At 42.1% G+C, this 23,623-nt stretch overlaps 2 protein-coding genes across 3 annotated transcripts; one reads left to right on the forward strand and one right to left on the reverse strand.

The window, feature by feature from the left end:
• Positions 1 to 2,057: 2,057 nt before the first annotated feature.
• DDX43 (DEAD-box helicase 43) lies at positions 2,058 to 16,208 on the reverse strand. 2 transcript variants are annotated; one of them, XM_081250956.1, is made up of 17 exons: positions 15,908 to 16,208; positions 13,995 to 14,050; positions 13,581 to 13,707; positions 12,646 to 12,771; positions 11,442 to 11,523; positions 10,331 to 10,487; positions 9,994 to 10,112; positions 9,303 to 9,404; positions 8,785 to 8,926; positions 8,106 to 8,206; positions 7,037 to 7,124; positions 6,248 to 6,375; positions 5,934 to 6,043; positions 5,112 to 5,250; positions 3,644 to 3,731; positions 2,957 to 3,112; positions 2,058 to 2,228 (listed from the first exon to the last, which is right to left on the reverse strand). In XM_081250956.1, the coding sequence occupies exons 1-16, from the start codon at positions 16,152 to 16,154 to the stop codon at positions 2,996 to 2,998; spliced, it is 1,929 nt and encodes a 642-aa protein (XP_081107082.1). In that variant the 5' UTR covers positions 16,155 to 16,208; the 3' UTR covers positions 2,058 to 2,228; positions 2,957 to 2,995. The 2 variants fall into 2 exon arrangements, with proteins under 2 accessions (XP_081107082.1, XP_081107083.1); XM_081250957.1 differs by lacking the exons at positions 2,058 to 2,228; positions 5,112 to 5,250 and having other exon boundaries at positions 2,988 to 3,112.
• A 4,179-nt stretch (positions 16,209 to 20,387) lies between these two features.
• OOEP (oocyte expressed protein) lies at positions 20,388 to 21,339 on the forward strand (the record flags this gene model as incomplete). Its single annotated transcript, XM_081251070.1, has 3 exons — positions 20,388 to 20,550; positions 20,745 to 20,924; positions 21,260 to 21,339. The coding sequence occupies 3 exons, from the start codon at positions 20,388 to 20,390 to the stop codon at positions 21,337 to 21,339; spliced, it is 423 nt and encodes a 140-aa protein (XP_081107196.1).
• Between the last annotated feature and the right edge of the window lie 2,284 nt (positions 21,340 to 23,623).

Genomic DNA, 23,623 nt, shown 5'->3' on the forward strand with positions numbered 1-23,623 from the left:
CTACATGTGCTGAGCAAGAGAAACGGCAGGGGTCTCGGCGCCTGGAGCTGGGGACCAGATGAGACAAGTCTGGCACTGTAGTGACAGCTCGATTAGCCAGCAGATGCCGCCTGAGTGCCTACTGTGTGCCAGGCACAGGGCCGGCGAGGGACCCGCGTCAAACGGACTTGCTGACAAGCGACAAAGCTGGCAGCAAAGCAGGGGTCTGTGTCCCCAGCAGACGGCTCTGCTCACAGAGGTCCACTGCCAGCCGCAGGCTGCTGGTCCAGGGCTACACCTCGCGTGAGGCAGCGTGGAATCACACAGTGACTGCCAAGAGTGCCGTCACCCACATTTCCAGAACTGACCTCATGCTTCGTTGTTTTCCTTTCATTCTTTTTCTGATCATGTTTTTTTTTTTGTGTGTGTGTGTGTGTGGTACGTGGGCCTCTCACTGTTGTGGCCCTTTCCGTTGCGGAGCACAGGCTCCGGACGCGCAGGCTCAGCGGCCATGGCCCACGGGCCCAGCCGCTCCGCGGTATGTGGGATCTTCCCGGACCGGGGCACGAACCCGCGTCCCCTGCATCGGCAGGCGGACCCTCAACCACTGCGCCACCAGGGAAGCCCTGATCATGTTTTTTATTTTTATTTTTAGTTCAGTAGTTGCCTTAAAAGTCTGCATGTAAACATGCTGAATCAGGAGGATGTAATCCTCCTGACCTAAAAGATTTACAGTATTCATCAAGCTTTTTATCTGCAGTAAAATTGAACAGCCTTCATCATGGGCTTAAATGCAGCCGACATCACTGCATTAAGCACTGCACTTACCCCTTGGAGATGTGCTCCAGGCTCACTGGAGCTGCTTGCCGCCCCTCATTTCTGGTCCAGTTTGCTGTGGTCACTCTTCACCGGGTAGAAAAGTAAGGAGGGTCTCGTTTTCACTCACAGGTCTGTCCCTGAAGCCTTGGCTGATGGTTTCTGCTCACTGGGCCTTACTGAAGCCTGGCCTGCTCTGCAGTTCGTAGTGTCCTCTGTAACGTCGGAGAGTGTTCACCTGAGGCTCCTGTCCACGTGCAGCTGGACCTTCTTCTGCGAGATGCTCTTCTGGACCCTCTTGGTGAAGGATGTGATGCCCATGGGCCGGGGCAGCAGCGGGGCGGGCCTTGAACCGGCAGCAACCAGCCCACGGGTCCCTGCAGCCCCTGGCTGCATCCCGAGCCCCTCAGCCCCGGGGCTGCCCTCCCCACACTCCCCAGTGTGTTCTGATTGTGGTCTTTTATAACCAGGTGTCCAGTTTTCCCAGCACCACTTACTGAAGAGACTGTCTTTTGTCCCCATTGTGTATTCTTTTTACGTTTCATTCTGCACTTTTAGGGAAAGATGGGCTCCTAGCTGTTAGCCTAGCTCAGCTTCGCTGAAAACCTGTCAGTAGCCCAAATTAATGTTAGTATTTCACTAATTTTAATGCATTTTCACGTAATGAAACTTATTACAAAAATTTATTCTCATTACATACACCTTTTGGTGGGTGTTTGTGGTTCTTGTATCATGAACATATTTCCTTACTATTCAAGTTCCAACAGATGATAACATGGTATAAGTAATTCATGTAGGGGACAGAAAACTACACAAAACTATAAGGGAAAGTAGGGGACCATGATTAGTCAAAGAAGCTTTCGGGGAAATGAATTTACCCAGGATTTACTTGATCCTGGAGCACTAGGCTAAAATTTAACAAACAGCTGTTGCATAGTTCGGCCCCATGAAATCTTTTTACTGTTTCATTTCAAAGTAGATAAAGTAGTAAGAAAAGTACCACCAAATAGAACACTATGTGGTAAACACAAAATTAAAGGGCTATTGAGAAAGACGAATCAGCTTGTCTTTTAATCACAGAAAAAAATTTAGTGTTAACAGCATTTTCACTGCTATGACAACATCTGAACGAGCTTGAAACCCTTTAAAGATGGACCTCAATACAGCAACCTTATAGGAGACAAAATTTACTTTTATTTCTTTTTTTAAAATAAAGATAGCAAAAAGTGAAATTGTAATGCTACATTCCTTAATATCGATAAAAAAGTTCCAACTCAAGTTTAAATACTTCTGATCTTATTAAAGTATAAAATACTGAATTCTACATTTTAAACACTATTATTTTAAGAATCAGTCATTTCTTCATACTGCCAGCATGCTTCCAATACTTCCACAGTGTCTTAAATAAATATATCTCAAAAAAATCTTGAATTCTGAAAAATAAGCAGGAAAAACCATAAATTGACATACTGTGCCATTCTAATGGGGGTGAGGTGATCTTTGAATCCCCTAGTGATTAGTGAAGCTGAGCATCTGTAACTTGTTGGACACTTGTATGTCTTTGGAGAAATGTCTATTCAAGTCCTGTGCCCATTTTCTAATCAGGTTGTTTTTGTTCAGTGTTAGGAGTTTCCTATGTCATAGGCATTAGGCCCTTATATGATATGATTTTCTCCATAGTTTATTCATATGGCTCCCTACTGGACATTTATGTCCAGAGGAATTGCTGGATCAAAAGGTATATGTATTTACAATTGATACATTACCACCTGATTGCTCAGAAGAGGTTATACCAATTTACACCTCCACCAGTTCTATTACATTCCATTATACTCTTACGACTAAACAACTTAAAGTTTTTTTCTCACCTCTGAATTAATACTTCTAAGATATATATATATATATATATATATATATATATATATATAAAACATCTTTATTGGAATATAATTGCTTTACAATGGTGTGTTAGTTTCTGCTTTATAACAAAGTGAATCAGTTCTAAGATATACTAACTAGAATTTAGGTAACAGATAAAGAATAAGATCTCATTTATTATGTTAGTGACTCTTAGAGATAATGCTGATTGTAATAAACGCACTAACAAAGCCTAGTTAGGGAAACCAGGTGTTTGAAAGTCCATGTGTTATTCAAATTTTACCTCTTTTAAGTAGGCTGGTACCACTTTTCAACATAGATGTTAATAATAAAACTTCTTGGATTTTCCTTGGGGTCTTTCCCATTTATTTTCCATTTCTTTTTTCAGTTTATTTGCTTTATATCTCTCAGCCATCACCACAAGATCCTCTGGGACACTCTGAAGCCATTAAACGTGTTATTAGGATTGAGGCGATTCTCATTATATAACAGCTTTTCAACAATCCTCAGAGAATCTCCACAACTGATTACATGACATCTTCCAAACAGAATGGAATGTGTCCCTCTGCATATGCAACACCGAATCTTCAAGGTATGAAAACCAGCCTAGTCTTAAAAAAGCCCGTCAGTAAGTACACGGCCCTCCTGCTAGCGTGGCCCTTCAGTTGCTTCCTGGTGCCTTTGCCTGGTGTCACTTTCTCACCTCGAGGCCTGAGTGTGTCCCCTGCTTCCTCTGTTCTCTCCAACCTCCACCCCACTGGGCTCTTCCTCAGCAGGGTTCAGTGATGCTCACCCCTATTAGATGAGGTTCTCCACTTATATATTAATAGTGCTCATCTTTGCCATGCTACAGCCCTCATAACATGCTTAATTACTTGTTTAATATCTGTATTTCCTAACAGGCAGTAAAGCCCCAGTACTTGGAATAAATGAAATTTGAACCTTAGAAAACAGAGTTGCATATTCTTACCTGATTTGCTCTTTCCAGAATATTAATTAATTCACCGGCAATCTTCCAATCATTTCTAGTGATAAGGGTAACAGATACCCCGGTCCTCCTTCAAGGGGGAAAAAGTCAATTTAATTTGATTTATAATTTATATTCATGATTCAGCTAGCAAAATAGAACAAAAACAGCAGCAGCAAAACCTCAACTCTTTCACAAGCCCAACTACGTATGATATATTAAGGTTTACTCATTCAGGGACTTCCCTGGTGGAGCAATGGTTAAGAATCCGCCTGCCAATGCAGGGAACATGGGTTCGAGCCCTGGTCCAGGAAGATCCCACATGCTGTGGAGCAACGAAGCCCATGCGTTACAACTACTAAGCCTGTGCTCTGGAGCCTGCAAGCCACAGCTACGGAGCCCACATGCCACAGCTACTGAGCCCGCGCGCCTAGAGCCCGTGCTCCACAACAAGAGAAGCCACCACAATGAGAAGCCCGCACACCGCAACGAACAGTAGCCCCCGCTCGCCGCAACTAGAGAAAGCCTGCACGCAGCAACGAAGACCCAACGCAGCCAAAAAACTAATTAATTAATTAAAAAAAAAGATTTAGCCATTCACATAAGGAGGATGTGGTACATATACACAGTGGAATACTACTCAGCCATAAAAAAGAACAAAATAATGCCGTTTGTAGCAACATGGATGCCACCAGAGATTATCATGCTAAGTGAAGTAAGCCAGACAAACAAAGACAAATATCATATGGTATCACTTATATGTGGAATCTAAAATATGACACAAGGGACTTCCCTGGCGGTCCAGTGGTTAAGACTTCGCCTTCCAGTACAGGGGGTGAGGGTTCCATCCCCGGTCGGGGAGCTAAGATCCCACATGCCTCATGGCCAAAAAACCAAATCAGAAGCAATACTGTAACAAATTCAATAAAGACTTTAAAAATGCTCCACATCAAAAAAAAATCTAAAAAGTAAATAAAATATGACACAAATGAACCTATCTATGAAACAGAAACAGAATCATGGACATAGAGAACAGGCCTGTGGTTGCCAACGGGGAAGGGGCTGGGGGAGGGATGGAGTGGGAAGTTGGGGTGAGCAGATGTAAGCTTTTATATATAGGATGGGTAGACAACAAGGTCCTCCTGTATAGCACTGGGAACTGTGTTCAATATCCTACGATAAACTATAATGGGAAAGAATATTAAAAAAATAGAATGTATATAAATATGTATATATATATATATGTATAACTGAATCACTTTGCTGTACAGCAGTAATGAACACAACATCATTGTAAATCAACTATACTTCAATTTTAAAAAAAAGATTTAGCCGTTCAAACATCAGTTTGGAACCTAATCTGCAGTTGTTTAAACAGCATGTTACGGGGACTTTATGGTAGTGCTCTCAGAGGGGAAAAAGGTCCTTTTTGTGAAGAGAATGGGGAGCCAGGTTGGATGGACTGACTTACCCTGCTCTCCCGGTGCGCCCTACTCTGTGCACATATTCTTCGATGTTCCGGGGAAAATCGTAATTATAGACGTGTGTGACATCATCGACATCAAGACCACGAGATGCCAAATCTGTAGCAATCAGTATTCGCACTTTCCCTAAAGAGTAAAGCCAAAAGAATACAGATACATGCTGGTACAAACCAACCCAAGACATATCTGTCCCCTAATATCTGATCAGGTGAACTATCCTTGCTTTTAATATTAAAACTCTTTTAAAGACAGTGAAGACGGGAAAGGGTTACTTAGCCTTTTTTAACTGCTGGCAAGTTACAACACAATAGATTCCAAAATTCAAAGAGTCCATGAACCACGGCAAAGATATATGCCTCTCAAGTAAATTAAGATAACACCCTCGCTGCAAATTACTGCCTTGATATCCAGGTTTTAAACATTAGCTTGAGATAGTCCTGAGAATCTGATTAATATTTAGAACAAGTATAGTTCTGGGATCTGCAAGCTGAGGGCAGATCTTAGACACGGGATCCATGGAGAAGTGCCCTCACTCAAGCAAGTCCAGGCACTGGACACTTTTTTTTTTTTGCGGTACGCGGGCCTCTCACTGCTGTGGCCTCTCCCGTTGCGGAGCACAGGCTCCGGACGCGCAGGCTCAGCGGCCATGGCTCACGGGCCCAGCCGCTCCGCGGCATGTGGGATCTTCCCGGACCGGGGCACGAACCCGTGTCCCCTGCATCGGCAGGCGGACTCTCAACCACTGCGCCACCAGGGAAGCCCCAGGCACTGGACACTTTTAAACTGCAATACTAATTGTATAAATGTACCTGTTTTAAAGTTTTTTAATGCTCTCTCTCGGTCACTCTGTTCTCTGTTGCCATGCAGAGACTCTACTGATATATGCTGGATACTCAGGTCACTTGATAAATGATCAGCCCTGAAACAAAAGATAAAGTCAGGGGTCTAAGTGCTTATTCTCATACCACCATCAATTCATTACTGTTACTTCCACTGGCAAGAGTCTGAAGTAATGTGCATATTGTAAGACTTACACCCCCCCCATATGAAATGCGTATACACATAGAAACAATGCCAAAACAAACCATGACTGATGATTTGAATATAAAAAATATATACTCACATAGCTTTCCGGCTAACAAATATTATGACTTTGTCTTTGGGAGACAGGCTGTCGATGAAAGTTTGGATATGCGATCGTTTCTCGTCTTCTGTGGTGACAATTATATTTTGCTTCACAGTACTTACAGCCTAAAGGACTCAGATATCATAGTTCATCAATATTAATGGACAAACCCCATATATTGGCTCGAAATCCATCTTATTTCTATCATTGGTTAAATGTTCTAATAAACTGCTAGCAGGAAAAATGGCAGGTTCTTGCAAAATCACCGGTTCCTACCCAAGGATTTATGGCTCAGTCTTTCACTTTTTACCAGTGAGTCACCTACGCTAAGCTGGGAACTCTTGAATACGTGGCAGTGTGTTGAAAGCAGCTGGTTACTACTGTTGGAAAAGGAATAACCACGGTTTGAGGCCAAGCTTACAAAACTATCGCCATGAATTTGGATATAGCCTTTGCAATAAAGATGTTCAGCTGATGACACAAAGAGTTTCCGTTCAATAAGTATTTTGACAACACAAAATTTCAAAGTATCACTGGTACCATTTTACTGACCCAGAGATGAAATAGATTCTGAAGGATTTATCCTGTCTTTCGTGAAATCTCATGAAATGAGCCTAGGGCAATGACCCATTATTAATTACCAGTGATTTAAGTAAAACGTCAATTTTCATTAATGATTAGTTGAAAGGCCAATCTCAATTATGAAGTGAAAGGCCAGAGAGCTTTACAATGGCAAAACATTTCCATAATTAATAAGATATAAATAGTAATTAAAAACAAGCTTACAACTAGATCCAAAGTACCAACATACACAATCATGGGCTCTTTCAAATAAGATTGTGCGAGTCTACGGACAGCACATGGCCACGTTGCACTGGAGATAAAACATAATACATAAACATTAAAAATTTATTATAAAACAAACATTACTAAATTTCCCTAAGAATGCTATGAACCAAGTTACTGATGAAAGACAAACTTACTACTTTTTAATGAGGCCAATTTCACAGAAAACATTTGCTTCACAATGAATTGCTCAATGAAGCTACTAGATTAAACCTTTAAATAAGTTCAATAGGTTTGTAAACAAAAGGTGAAGAAGAGCTATACCTTTCTAATCTATGAAAAGGTACAGTGAATTGAGGTGTTAGTGTTCTCTCAGCCTTTATAAAGAAGGCAAAAAAACCCAGTATTTTTCATACATTGTTAGCAGGTAAAACCAAATGCTCATGCCAAATAAAAACATTTTAACTGTACCGATGATTGGATATGTTAATTCAGATGTTTCTTCAACCATATATTGTGAAAGTAACCACCTTCTACTTTCACACTAATTACAAAGATGGGAGGTTGAGTAAGAAAACAAAATGAATAAATTTAGTCTTCTTCCCCAATCACATACTCTTCTGCTGCCTCAGCTTTATCTTTGCCAAAAAGTATTCTGGACAGGTGATTACTTTTTCCAATCTGAGACCCCCCTATGAAACAGTCTCCCCTGCATTTTTTATAGAAATCTTATTCTTTTTCAAACATTTATTTATTTACTTAGGCTGTGCCAGGTCTTAGTTGCAGCACGTGGGATCTAGTTCTCTGACTAGGGATCGAACCCGGGCCCCCTGCATCGGAAGTGCACTGTTTTAACCGCTGCACCACCAGGGAAGTCCCTAGAAACCTTATTTTTAATTCAGGAAACCCAATAGTCATTGCTAAACTGTTACACTGAGTTGCTATACTAAGTGATGACATATCTTTCACCAAAGGATCTCAAAATACTTTTAAGAAAGGCTCTAAAATCAAATGGATTTGGTTCCACTGATTTCTACTTTGCAGACTAGCAAATTAAACATATACCTACCTTGTCATAACTGTCTGCCTGTCTGGGCGTACATCTAATAAAATCTTCATTATCTGGGGTTCAAATCCCATATCCAGCATCTTGTCAGCTTCATCTAAGACCTGCATGAAAAATGGTTTGAATAGGGGAATTCCCTGGTGGTCCAGTGATTAGGACTCTGCGCTTTCACCGCTGAGGGCCCAGGTTCCATCCCTGGTCAGGGAAATAAGATCCCGCAAGCTGTGCAATATGGCCAAAAAAAAAAAAAAAAGATGGCTAGATTAGGTATGGAAGGTAGCTAATATGTATGTTCTGCCTTTATGAATGCTAAGGTAATTTTTTTCATTTCCTCCACTACCTAAGCTATCTGTAGTTGCAACACAGATTGAGTTAAGTTTGCCAACTAGCAGTTTCTAAATCTATTTAATGACAAAACAATTTGTGTCTAAAATATTCATTCATAAAAAAAATAAAAAAATAAAATATTCATTCATGTGGAATTCTTTTGTACTTACCTACATTTTCTAATATTTATATAATGCTAAAATGGAATGATCTTAAAATCCGTATTTTAACAAACTAGAGGGAATGAAAAACATTCCTAGGATTTAAAACCATTATGAAATGGAGAGCCATTCTAAAGGGTTTGATAGAGTTCAGTTCTTCCTCCCGGGACCCTGAACCCCTGCTCCACGATTACCAGGTAGGATACGCTCTTCAGGTACACAAAGTTATTCATTTGTAGATCGTGGAGTCTTCCGGGAGTGGCAATAACGATATCGACACCTTTCGCTAAGTCTTTTATTTGTCCATCTCTATCGCCACCACCATATATACAAACACTTAAAAAAAAAATACAGAGGTTCATGTCCACGTGGGGAATATCCCATCACAATTCAAAATCCCAACCAACCTAAGCATTTTGGGTATAAAATAAAAAGTACATAAATCAAAAGTCTCAGGTAGTACAGTATTGGCCCCTTTCTGAGAACCATCCACACCCACCAACCCACAGGGACGTGTCCTACGAGAGCCACGTTAGCATCCTTGTTATATGACCCCACCACCCAGGTTACAGTAGATGTGGATCAGGGGTAAGTAAGCCTGACCCACGCTGAGCCAATCAGCTTCTCAGGATGTGTGAAAATAACGGGGAGGATGTCTACAGCTACAAATGGTTTGAATGCTGATGCAGGAATGGTCAAAGACAAGACTCACCTTTTAAGACCTTTATATGAATATTTACGGCACTCAGCTTCCACTTGCAGAGCTAGTTCTCGAGTTGGGGTGAGGATTAACATGCCCGGCCCATTCCTGGCTCTTTGGAGAGAAAACGTTAGTAAAATACCCATCTCAGATATACAGGACCTTCATTCAGTGCCTGCAATGAAGGAATTCCCTGGCAGTCCACTGGTTAGGACTCCAAGCTTTCATCTGCTGAGGGCCTGGGTTCAATCCCTGGTCAGGGAACTAAGATCCCACAAGCCTCGAGGTACAGCCAAAGGAAAAAAAAAAAAAAAGGCAGCAATGAGTGTCAAAGCCACAAACAAGCACCACACATAAAAAGTGGAGAAATAAAGAAAAACAGCCAACAAAAAAATCCAGACACCAGCCTTTTCATTAAACAGGGCCAGAGCTTTCCTGTGTCAGACATTCTCACAGAATTGTACTGGACACGGTAATTTAAACAATTTGTTTCCAGTGTTTCACTATTAAGACTTTTGGTGGACACTACCTATTGCTTCCTAAAAATGTTTTGTCCATTTATAGCTTACCAGAACAACACAAGTGCATCTGCCCGAGACCAGGCATTACCTTTCGACCAAGGCAATCGAAGAAACTTTCATTGCATTTTTGGAATCCATATCTGTTAAACCCCTAAAGAGAACCCAGATGTAATAATTCTTACAGAGGTTGTGAGTCAATATGAATAAATCCAGGCATTAAGTAGGACAATGTCTTCCCCGTTCCAGTCTGAGCTACTCCTATAAGATCTACTCCTTGTAGAATGATTGGCCATGCCTGTGACTGAAACAGAATGAGAAATATTAAAATAAAAAGTGCATTTCTTTCTGTCAAGCATTCCTTCCTCCTCTCCCAGCTCCAAACTTCTCAGCATTTTGAGTGCTAGGCAGCGGTGGAGGTGCTGGGGGGACACTTATAAGAGACAGCTGCTCCCTGGTGTTCTAACGACCAGAAATTGAGGAGGGAAAGTCGATGAAATGTTAGAATTAAAGAAAGCATACCTGAATTGGTGTTGGCTTTTGAAAACCTGCCTTTTGAAGGTTTCTCATAACTTCAGGATAACAGTGAAATGCATCCTCAAAATTACCAACAGGGTTGGGAAGAGGACGTTTCTCACCACCTTTCAAGTCATCACACATTATATTATAATTTTCCCTCCTTTAGGGAAACAGGAACAAGGATTAGTGGCTTTGGTCACTTTACTCCCCAAGCAAGAAATTTTTTCCAACATTAGTTCAGGTCATATCTAGAAATTCAACTGCAACTGATTAAAATTAGACTGCTGGTTAAGTTACAGTAAAATGTAGTAAGAAATAGAAGCCAGCCCATCTTTTTTTACCAGAATAGTTCCAGAGAAGGAAAAAAATTACACTGTATGCATGAATGGGCCAATGAAAATTTCATGGAAAGGTTAAGAATAGAGCCTGAAAATTATATGCTTCATGAATCAAAGTCAGATTTGGCAAATGCCTGAGGGCCTATAATGTTTCACACACATTTCCCTAATTAATCCTCAACAATACTTTGAAGTGGGAATTATTCTCATTCGACAGGTGATCTTTAGTCACCTGTCCATGCTCAGGGCCCTATCCCAATCCTAGAATAACTGCTCTGTCTGCTATACCATACTATCTTAGTTTTATAACAGATATTAATAGAAAAAATGTTGCCATTATGACCTATAATTCCAGATAATACGGACCAAAGAGTAAGAAATTTTTCTAATATTCAGATATCAGATCAATTTCTCATGATTTTCAACACTTGTAAAAATAATTCTCAAAAACTGCTAATACAGCAGGCACTAACCACATGTCTCTTTAAATTTAAAATTTCAAATTCAGTTCCTCAATTATATTAGCTACCTTTTAAGTGTTTAATAGCCACATATGGATAGTAACTACTCTAGACACAAATATAGCCCATTTCCCTCTTCGCCAAAAGTTTTATGGGATAGCAATGCTCTAATGTATATGATGTAGGGTGCAACCCAGTTTTCTTTTGAATAGGAAGCTACAGTTTCAAATGCAATCATTTCAAATCTTTTCCTAATGGGTTAATTTACCAGCATAACTCTACAAATACTCAATAAAAAGTAGTAAAACTATTCACCTCCAATTGTCTGCTTGGTCTTGTGACATTGAACTTGTTGTTTCTGACTCCATGTAAAAGTTTTTCTTAATTGGAGGTAAACCTGGGACAAAAACCAAAATTTTAACTTGGATGATTAATAAGCATTTACATTTCATTGACATTTATTCAAAGCAACAGAAATCAAACAAAATATATATCAGGTTCACCTTGCACAGATACAGTTCTAGACAGCCGTCCCCCACTTTGCCAGCAAAGCTTCTGCCAGCCTCTAAGAGATCTCCATTTTTGCTTTGGCTTTCAATTACACTTTTCACCCAAGAAAGAGATCTTTAATAATTAAATATAAAAGAAAAGAAACCATGCTTCACAAGACACACAGCCATCACAAGGGACGAGCCTTCTCTCATAGTAAGCTAACTTTCTTTTCTTTGAGGGTCCATCCCATTACTGTTTAGGAATACGATATTTATCCTTATTCTATCCTCTACTTTGAAGCTACTTTGTTTCCTTTTTTAAATGCTTATCATACTTCCACCAAACTTACGTCCTTTTTCTGCGCCCCACCTCCACCCAGATCTCCCAACACATGTTGCTGAGATGGCGTGGGCTAGGCTGACCACCAGAGTGGAGTGAACCCTTGTTTGTATTTGTCACACGGTAGTGTCCACTGTGTGACTTTAAATAAATGAGGTTGTCCCACTACCTCATTCTGATCAAATCAATGCCTGAATTTACTCTGAAATTCAGTGAATAAGGTAGAACATTATACTCCATATATAGTTCCAAGTGAGAATTAAAAAAACCCATTTCTTCAAGAACTGTATGAACTTATTAAACGTTTTCCCCTTTTTACGTTGCCCTTCTTGGCCAGGACACTACAAGATCAATTTTTGCTCAGTCATAGCAAAATGTTAACTCCTGGTTGGCATGTGTACTCACTTCATTGCCCTTTTGGCCCAATTTTCCATTTTTATTAAACTTGTGCAGCGAGTTACCTCAAATAAGACAAGGTATTAATAAGTTTTAACTTTCCATTTGTAACGTAAACTGCAACACAGACATAGAAATATCATGTCCTAGAGACTAAGTGCAGCATTTCAAATTCTACTGTCATTTTGCATATAGATTTCATTACTAAGAGCAACACATTTTTTATAGAGGCTAAAACCTCAATTACTAGGAACAACAATACCACAGGTAAGTGTTGGGATCCAGCACTAACCTGCCCACTTTTCTTTGCTGTGTTTCAAAATATTTTCTCGGAACTTATCCCAATCAACCCATTTCTGATTTCCTGAAACATCTTTCCTTGCATCTTTTCTATCTGAAGGTTGGACAACAGCAACATCTGTTAAAAATATTCCAAATTAGTTTCCAAACAAATCCTACCAGTATAAAATCCAAAACAATTTTATTATTTTCTGTTTTAATAACCCAACAATAATAATGCTTGAAACATTAAATTTAGGAATTTAGTACCACAGTGCCATGACAATTCTGGTCACGGTTTGCCAGTTATTTACTTCAGATTTCTGAAATGCAAAAAAAAATTACTGGAGCAGTTAAAAAGCATGAGAACCTAGTGTCTGATAATAAATAACACATCACTTATCATTACAATAATTCTGTGTGGCAGATGTTACCCCAGGTAAACAAAAGAAACAGTGTCTTAGAGGCTTTTTAGAGGTTCTTTCCCAAGAAACACTAAGAGGCAATGCTGCCATCTGAACCCAAGACTCTTCTCCTTGTTGCTTCTGGAAATAGTTCAATAATGGCTTTTTCTCTAGTCCAAGTAGATCTGAGATTTTTTAAAAATATCAAACAATTAGGCAGTTTTCAAAGTTAGTCACATTCCAGGGAAGGGACCATAGACAGGAGGCCAGGACTAATCCTTGCTGTACCATCAATAATGAAGTGTATTAAAAGGTTATTTTGTTTTTACTCAAAAGTAAAACGGCCAGGCTTAACAGCAGATATTAAGTGTCTTAGTTTGAGGAAAAGTATCCTGGATTTCATAGAAAAAAATTCTGTAACAGACTAGATTTAATGATGGCAAGCCAAAGCTTTGTTATCAGGAAAAGCAGTTATAATATGGCTTATAACACTGAATAAAACATTTAAAATTTTACAGGGCTTTAGTGGGCAAAAATTACTTACCAACTTTGGGTTGTGTTTTGTAGTCTTCTTGTTGTTGAACAAGATTATCTATCACTGTTTTCGCTTTGCTCTGCATTGCCTTGGTGCCAAAAATTCTTACTTCCGCTTCAGGGTACCCTTTTATTATCTAGATACAAGGGGGGGAAATAGGTGAGATAAGTCCCTTCCCCTCCCCCACCCCCCGCACTCAACCTCAAATAGGACAAAAGTGTAAAGGAAATACAGGATTGCTATCAATCAGCATCTAAGATATAATGAATGGACTATAGCTTAGGTGAGTTCTTAAAAAGAAGTATGAAGAGCTTTGGCAACTTACCTAAGTTACCACAGTATGTTAATAATTGAAGAGAAATTAGAGTTAGGAATGAACCATAGTTCATCCTCTTTAAGGATTTAAGAACCCAAATAATTTACCTGTATTTTGGTGAATGTTGAGCTCTGGATCTCTTTTATTTTTGACCCACCACGCCCTGTTTATAAAAATAAAGGAATTTTTTTTAAAAAATTGAAATCAGTTATGGGGAACCTACTACCGACTCTGCTCAAAGCCTTCTCTAGCTCTTCCCAAATCATCCAAAGGCTCCTAGGGTTCAGTCATCACTTTCAGTTTGGAAAAAGGGAAGCAGGCGCTTTCTATTCCAAATTGTGGTGGGTGGTAGGAGGTTCCTTTCCCAGAGGTAGACACTAAGGATTCACCACCAGACCAAGGAAAGACTAATTGGATCCAAAGTGTTGGCAAGGATGTGCAGAAACTGGAACCCTTACACACAACTCAACCAAAAAAGTCCAATTAAAAAATGGCCAAAGGTCTTGAATAGACCTTTCTTCGAAGACATATTTATGACCAACAGGTGTATATGAAAAGATGATGAAATCATCAGAGATATGCAAATCAAAACCACAATGAGATATCACCTGTTAGAATGGCTCTCATCAAAAAGACAAGGGATATGGGGCTTCCCTAGTGGCGCAGTGGTTAAGAATCTGCCTGCCAATGCAGGGAACACAGGTTCGAGCCCTGGTCCGGGAAGATCCCACATGCCGCGGAGCAACTAAGCCCATGCACCACAACTACTGAGCCTGCGCTCTAGAGCCCGCACATGACAATGAGAAGCCCACGCACTGCAACAAAGAGTAGTACCCACTCACCACAATTAGAGAAAGCCCGGGCACAGCAACGAAGACCCAATACAGCCAAAAATAAAAACAAACAAACAAATAAATTTATTAAAAAAAAAAGACAAGGGATAACAAGTTGGCGAGGATGTGGAGAAAGGGAACCCTTATGCACTGTGAGTGGGAATGTAAATTGGTGCAGTCACTATGGAAACAGTATGCAGAGTCCTTTAAAAACTAAAAACAGAACAACCATGTGATCCAGCAATCCCACTTCTGGGAATTTATACACAAGAATTGAAACTAGGCTCTCAGAAAGATATCTGCATTCCCATATTCATCATTATTCACAATAGCTAAGAGGTGGAAATCACCTAAATATCTGTCAACAGACGACTGGATGACAAAAATGTGGCATATGCATACAATGCAAGTTTTCAGCCTTAAAAGGAAATCCTGCCATTTGTGACAACACATATAAACCCTGAGGACATTACACTGAGATAAGCCAATCACAAAAAACTGCAGATTCCACTTCTATGAGGTGTCTGGTGGCTGCCAGGGATGGGGGAATGGGGAAATGAGTTGTTGAGAGGTAGATTCAGTCGTGCAATATGAAAACCTTCTGCAGATCTACCACACCTAAGAACGTTGTTCTTAGGGTCAACAATACTGTAAATGTATGTTGTTTACCACAATTTTAAAAGGGGGGCGAACCTTACTTCCAATCATTTCCAAATGCTTTTCAAAAACGAATTTGTAAGACTCACGCTATACTAAGAAAAAGAACACTTTTTTCGGCAGAGTAATCATATTCAAGTAACAGAAACTAAGTGCAAGGTACGGCTAATGTTCCGAGCAGCCCTTTAATACCCTACGCCTTCTTATCTTGGGTTAATGGCTCTCCCCGGTGCTCAAACGGACTGACCCCTTTGTTGTTCATTTTGGGGTAAGCTGCCAAAGGTCTGTCCTTTCATCCCAAAGATTTCTTAAGTCTAAGAGTTGGCTCTCCCAAAACATCGTCTCTATAAAACTATAGAGATACATTAAACGCCATCACTCTAGCACCAAAGCGTATCACAAAGGTCCCGTGGGGACCCGAGCCGCCCCAGTGGCCACTGATTGGAGGCGAGGCGGGAGGGGCGGGGATGCCACAGGCCCCGCCCCGCTTCACCCTCCCCGGCCCGCCCGCGCACGCCCTCCGCTCTCACCGATCACCGCGCCCACCCAGTCGTTATTCAGGCTGAAGGAGAGCGGCGGCTCCTGGAAACCAGCTCCCACGGGCTGCTGGACGCCGGAGTGGCCCCTCCAGCCGCCACCTCCGCCGGCCTTCTGGCCTCTGCGACCGCCTTGGCTCGGCTCCTCCGGCCTCCTTTCCGGAGCCCGAGGCATAGCCGCGCCCCGCCGACAAGCAACGACCCAGGAGGAGGCATTGGCGCCGGCTTCCGGCCGAGACATGGCTCCGCGAACAGGATCCGGCACCTCCAGCGTCTTCCAGCAGGCCCTGCACACTCGAGATGCCGTCGAAGGCTGGTCCGCGAGGGCAGCCACGCAGCCGCTGCTCAAGGCGCGCGCGCCGACGCCCCGCCCAGGCCGCTGCCCATTGGCGAACGCATCGCTGTGAGCGGGGCTGGTCCAATGGGCTTCCTCCATCCTGCACTCCCTGCATCCTGCGCGCGCGCTTGAGTAAGTCCTTGCGCGGGCCTTGTCCTTCTCTGCTGTGGGCTGTCCGGGGGTCTCTGTGCTTTCTGGCTACACACCCGCTCCTGGGACCCGCATCTCAGGGGCGCAGAAAGCGCAGTCACGTTTAACAGCCGGACCCAATACAGTCATTAAAAATTTGAAACAAAAGGTTGACAACAGCATTCACCATTGCTGTGTGAGCAACACTTTGATATAGTTAAGCATATGTTAGGTTTTTAAATGGTGGTTGTCATAATTGGAAAAGATACATGTACCCCAACATTCATAGCAGCACTATTGTAATAGCCAAGACATGGAAGCAACCTAGGTGTTCATCCACAGATGAATGGATAAAGAAGATGTGATATGTATACACAATGGAATACTACTAAGATAAAAAAAATGAAATAATGCCATTTGCAGCAACATGATTTGACCTAGAGATTATCATACTAAGTGAAGTAAGCCAGACAAAGATAAATATCATACGATATTGCTTATATGTGGAATCTAAAAAAAAAATGATACCAATGAACTTATTTCCAAAACAAAATAGGCTCAGACATAGAAAACAAACTTATAGTTACGAAAGGGGAAGCAGAGGGAGGGATAAATTAGGAGTTTGGGATTAAAATATATACACTACCATTTGTAAAATAGATAACAACAAACTACTGTATAGCACAGGGAACTATACTCAACACTTGACCCAAATGTTTGCTGTAATTTAAGGGCTAATGAAATAAATTGAATAAATGCCTGAAGCACTCCCATTTTTGCAGGCTGGCTCTGTGGCTGGACATATTATTCCAAGGAGGCAGTCCAGATGGGAGTGCCCCCACTTTGATTAGGATCTTCAAATTCTCTGAAGAGATCTCTGTTTGATCATGTGTTAATCAAACATAGTACACATCTATTATAATGCTGGGTACTGTGGTCTGTGCCCAGGATTGAAAAAAAAAAAAAGTACTACTCATGGTCCATCCTGGGTTGAATGGGTTAACATGGAATTAACTATAACTCTTAATGCAATAAACCCTGGACTTAATCGGATTACAATGTTATTGCAGCACCCAGGAAACACATAAAAAGATTAATGTTTTATGTATTTAGTCTCCTTTCTCTAATCCTTACTCTGAAGTGGGTTGTATTAATGATCTTTAAAAAGAAGTTTTGTTGGATTAGATTTGCTAATATTTTGTTGAGGGTATTTGCATCTATGTTCACGAGAAATAGCTCTGTACCTTTCTGGCAATGTCTTTGTCTGGTTTTGGTATTAGGGCCATGCTGGTCTCACAGAATGAGTTAGGAAGTTTTCCCTCTTGTTCTGTTTTCTGGAAGATATTGTACAAAGTTAGTATAATTTCTTTCTTAACTATGTGTTAGAATTCATCAGTGAACACATCTGGACCTGGTGCTTTCTGTTTCACAGCTATTAATTATTGATTTAATTTATTTAATAAATGTAGGCCTATTCAATTTGGCTATTTCTTTTTTTTGAATTTTTGAACTAACTATCTATCTATCTATCTATCTATCTATCATCTATCTATTTATTTATTTATTTTTGCGTTACATGGGCCTCTCACTGCTGTGGCCTCTCCCGTCGCGGAGCACAGGCTCCGGACATGCAGGCTCAGCGGCCGTGGCTCACGGGCTCAGCCGCTCCGCGGCATGTGGGATCTTCACGGACCGGGGCACGAACCCGTGTCCCCTGCATTGGCAGGCGGACTCAACCACTGCGCCACCAGGGAAGCCCTGTGACGTACATTTTGATGTTATTCTTTGGTACAAAAAAACTGGGTTCATTGTGCTTTGTATCATTTTTCATTGTATAGAGGTGTCATCTTAGGAACTGAAGATTACAAGAAGTGAAGTGATGAAGAACAGATTCTCAATGAGAAATTACAAAACCAGTTCACTCATATACTATTGACTGAACCCAAATACCCTCAAGACTGGTTCTTCGAGGGCTAAGCAGATAAAATGAAAGCAAGCGATCCCCTGGAAGTCTTCTTGCTAGTATTTTTAAAATTTATATGGGGTGCAGAAAGTTTAAATAACTTGCATTCGGTCACACAGCTAGAAAATGCTGGAGCCAGTCTTCAGATCATGCCTCTGTCCCACCAATCAGAGTCAAGGCAGGAAGCCTTGCAGGTACAGAGTGACAAAACTGATTCATCTTGGTAGATTCTGCTAAAGCCTAAAAACCTTACAATTCCGTTTTGAAGCTGGCATGGGTCAGCTAATAAAACTCAAGGCTTGCCATGTGTAGGAAACTTAATATGGGGTCTCTGCGTAAGACCCCATATGACTACACTTCCAAAACAAAACTGAATCAGAAATAAACTTTGCCATCCAGATGAGAATGCCAAAGGAACTTTTCTTGACGTTGCTTTTCTCACGTATGTCTTGATCTAATGATTAACTACCACAAACCAGCCTTGTGGCTAACTCATGCTACATGCAAGAGTCTGAAAATTTTCAAGGCTGTAATCTGAAGAGGCCTCAAATTGGATGCATCCTGAAGAGAATGGCTCAAGGAAAAAATTATCAATTTATAAAAAGATGAAATCATATCCCTACATTATGCCCGATTTAAAAAATTAACCCCAAGTGGTTGAAGAATTTAAACGTTATGATGGAAACTTCAAAAGTATAGTGAATGTCTTTAGACCTCAGGGCAGGAAAGGATTTCTTAAGCAAGACACAGAATGTACTTACCCTAAAGACTGATAAATCTGACTACACTAAAATTAAGAATTGTATTCATCAAAAGAAACCTTAAAGAAGGCGAAAAGACAATTTAAACTGAAAAGATATTCACAGTATACACCATTGAAAAAGAATTAGTAAGAGATTGAGGGAGAATATATGAGAGAACTTTCATACACTACCTTATATCCTCAAGACTTTTTTTTTACAATGTGCATGTATTATTATGTTGACTTTTTAAATTAAATTGAAGAAATAAAAGTATCCACTGAAGTTAGATTCAATATCTCCTCTCAGACAACTGTTGAGGCCTAGATGATGCAGATGAGGGAATTCAGTACATTAGTACCACCCCCCTTATGTAAATGATCGACACTTTCCGTGAAAAAGATTTAAAAAACAAACACTTCATAACTAATTGTAAGAACAAAGTCGTTTGTACAGCAGACTCTGTCTATTCTAAATCAACTACCAAACTCGTAGAAATGCACTAGGAGAAGTATAAGAACACGCACGGGTGACACACACCAACTTCAGGACATGATTTCCTGCGGGGAGGGAAGGAAAGGTCTTCACTGACATCTGTTTTAAAGGAGAGAGATCGAGGCAAATGTGGGAAATATTAACATCTTGTTAAATGGGGGGGTGGGGGGGTACATGAGTGTTTGTTATACAACTTTTTTAAATGTGTTAAATCTTTCACAATTTAAACTTTTAACTAAAATTAAGAACATTGGGAAGAAATGTGCATCAACACTCGTCGTCTCAGGATTTTGGAAATAGGCGAGATTTGTCTCCACTTGCTACGTTTCTAGAATGCCCACGTCTGACGTCTGTATTTTAAACACGACGCACTTGTTTGAATGATTCTGAAGCGGTAACGAACCAGAGGCAGGAGATGAAAGAGAAGATGCAGATTCCACGAGCCCGCCCTCGGCCTGACCCGCCTCGGGCGGAACCTTAGAACCTGGACCGGGCCTGGACGGGACCCCGCTCCAGCCAACCACACCGTCCATCAACCCGGACGCCTCGGGGCCGGGCGTTACCTGATCGGGCGGCGCCTCCGAGAGCCGCCGGGGTTCCAGGCGGAAGAGAAATCGGGTCGACGCCACGGCTCGCGGTACGAAAAGCGCAGCAACCCCCGGAGCCAGCGCCCACGAGGCCGCCCGGGAGCAGGGCACAGGCGCACCGGAGGGGGCGGGGCCGGCCGCAAGCCGTAAAGGGCCCAACTTCGCGCCTCCACAAATCCCGCGAGAGCTGCTTGCCCCTTACCCGCGGGCTGCCGGTTCGAGCATGGTGGACGACGTGGGCGCCGCCGAGGCCCGGGGGAACGGGCTGCTGGGGTTCCCACTTCCGCCGCCACGGATTCGCTCCCGGCCGTGGTGGTTTCCTGTGCAGGAGCTAAGGAACCCGCTGGTGTTTTCTTTGGAGGCGTGGCTGGCCGACTCGATCTTCGGTGCGCGACCCGGGGCGTGGTGGTGGCCCCCGAGTCGGGAGAGGCCGCTGAGCCGCGCTCCGCAGCCCTTTCCGGGCGCGCGGGCCGCGTGTGATGCGCGGTGCCCGGCTTTCTGCCCTGCCCGTCCCGTCCCCTTCGGGCCAGCTCCTCCTGCCTTTCGCCGTGCCCCGCTCAGTCTCTCCTTTCGCGTTCAGGCCCAGACCGAGCCGTGGTTCCGGAAATGGAGTGGATGAGCCAGGCCCTGCTGACGGTGGACGCAGTTCACGCCGGGAAGTTGGTGGAAATCACCGTCTTCGGGCGGCCAGCTGTCCAGCGCCGGGTGAAGAGCGTGCTCCTGAGCCTGGCGTCGAGTCACCGGGAGCAGCGCGCCCGAGGTGAGGGGCATGGAAAACGTGCGTGGGGAGGGAGCCACGGGGGAGCCACCTGGCCGTGCCTGGTCTCCTCCCAGCCTCCGTCTTCCCAAAACTCCCAGTATGCCTCACGTGGTCCCTGGGCATCCCTTGTGAGTGGAGTCCAAACAGGACCCTGGGAAAGTAGGCTGAGATGGGATGCATTCAGGCCCCTCACTGCCCGTGCCAGCCTCAGCTTGGCCGCGCCGCTGTTTCCAGGTCCTAGGTTCAGAGCTTCCACCCCGAAAAACGATACTGCCAGCACACATCCACCCCCATGAAGGAGCAGTTTGAAACAGTGAGCATTTTTCCTTCTCCAGCTGAGAAGATGGAACAACTCGAGGAGTTCTTGAAGGCCCAGGCACCAGGTCCCCAGGTCCCCCAGAGTCCTGTTGCATAAGTGCTCTCCGGGGCATGAGAACAGTCCTCCTTCCACTACTAAAGTTCAAGAGAAGCAAATATCCTTAAATCTGTGCATTTATTTTTTTCCTGTATCTCGATGGATAGCGGTTTGATTATTTTGCTGCAAACGTGAGTTTGTAGTGCCATTCTAGTAAATAAATGAATTTCCTTTTTTCCAATGGCATAAAGATCTTGGCTCACTCAAAATTAAGCAAATTTATAAAAGATTGACTCTGTTCATTCATATCTTGATGTGAGAGGCTGATAGGTGGTGGGTTTATTTTTGTTTTTTTCTTAGTTTCTATCGTTTTGAAACTACTAACCCTTTTATGATTTTATGGTCAGAGTCAGGCTCTCACACACAGGGGGCAGAAATGCAGGGTCAGTCTGCTTTGGGTTTCTTTTGCATCATTTGTTTTAAAACTTTAATGTGTGTAAGAATCACCTCGAGAGCTTGCTAAAACACAATTTCTTAGCCCCTTTTCCACTGATTCTGATTCAGTACCTTGGGCCCATGAGTATGCATTTCTAACAAGCTGTTAGATAATGCCAGCGCTTCTTCTCTGAGCCTCTCACCTTTAAGCTGGTGTTTGGTCCCTGAGTAGCAATCAGTGGGCCCATGTGTTTTCTTGGAGTGGAGTCTGACCGTGCACGTGGGTGGGCATTCCAACATGCAAGCTGAGGCGGTCAGTATTCATTCTGCTGGTGCTGTGATTTACCAGAAAGAGCCACGGTAATGGGCAGCTTGTGCATTGGCAGGTGGCCTTCCAGCCGGCTGTCTCCTCTGCCTCCCTCGCCAAGCAGGTGTCCTGCATGGGCTGGGTTGTTTTTCCATTAGCCTTTACAATGCTATGATCAATCTCTGCAAAACAGTTCCAATCCCATGCTGCTTCCACTTTCGGGAAGCAGAATTCTTGGAGGAATGATTGCCAAGAGCTCTGTGGCTTTAGACACAAAGTTGGAGTTGATTGAACTCATGCAGTTTCTTCACCCCTTAGCAGTAGTGGATTCTAGCCGTTTGCAAGGATTTTAAACACACAGATACACAAATCTTTGATTACAAGGGATATTGAACGTTATTCTCCTTCACATTTCTGTTAAACGCTTTTATACATTTTTCTTTATTCATTTCTGTCATTACTTCTTTCAACTCTGAAGATAAGGATTTTTATTATCTGTAAAAGCTTTTGTAACAAATAATGGTCCGTTACAACCAATACTGTCCACCCCTTTGCTTCTCAAATTTTTTGCATACGAAAAATGTTTATTGTATGTAGTTAAACCAATTACCGTTTTCTGTGTGATTTTTCCCCCTCATCCTCACGTTTTACATTTAAGCTTAGAGTGCCTACTTTTTCTCCGTTTGTAGAAATTTGATGAATATTACTACAGGTTTTTTCCTGGTGGGATTTTTACAAAATTGGACTATTTTTGACTGTTCAACATTTGGAGGAAGAGAATTATGCTTAATACGTGTCCAGTTTTCCAAAAATTATTTAAAACTAAGTTAGTAAATGATCCTGTTTTCTATCCTCTATACACGTTAGCATCTTGAAGTCTTAACCCCCAGTACCTCAGAATGTGACTATATTTGGAAATAGGGTCTTTAAAGAGGTAATTAAGGTAAAATGAGGTCATGTGGGTGGGCCAGTATGACTTTTTTTAATAAGAAGAGGAAATACAGACACAGGTATGTGCATACACAGAGGAAAGACCAGGTGAGGACACAGCAAGAGTAGGGCTACGTCTGCAAGCCAAAGAGAGAGGCCTCAGAAGAAACCAAACCTGCTGACACCTTGATCTTGGACTTCTAGCCTCCAGAACTTTTAGAAAATAAATATCTGTTGTTTAAGCCACGCAGTTAATTATTTTGTTACAGTAGCCCTAGCAAACTCATGCAACGTTTAATATCTAAAAAGGGTAGTTGCTCTGTCATTCTAACTTTCAGAATTTGGGAGTAATATTAGCTATATATTTATTGTTAAGAGCTTGTATCACATACCAGGCCCTTGAGCTAAGCACCAAAGTAGGATTCTTAGAGCCTAAGTAAATTGCTGAGATCACAGAGCTAGGACTTGGGGGTGGGTGAGATTTGAACCAAAACGTTGATTCTAGGATCTTACCTCTATAATATACTTTCCCACGTGCTTTTATTTTTCTCCACAGCTGAATTTCAGCTCATTCTCTGTGTGTGTGTGTGTGTAAGTGTGTGTAAGAGGAATTAGAATATACTTAATTTGTTAAGGCTCCACAGTATTTGTTATTCTATTGAGGGACAAGAC

This window comes from Mesoplodon bidens (genome assembly GCF_964165515.1).
Source record: "Mesoplodon bidens genome assembly, chromosome: 12".
Lineage (NCBI taxonomy): Eukaryota > Metazoa > Chordata > Mammalia > Artiodactyla > Ziphiidae > Mesoplodon > Mesoplodon bidens.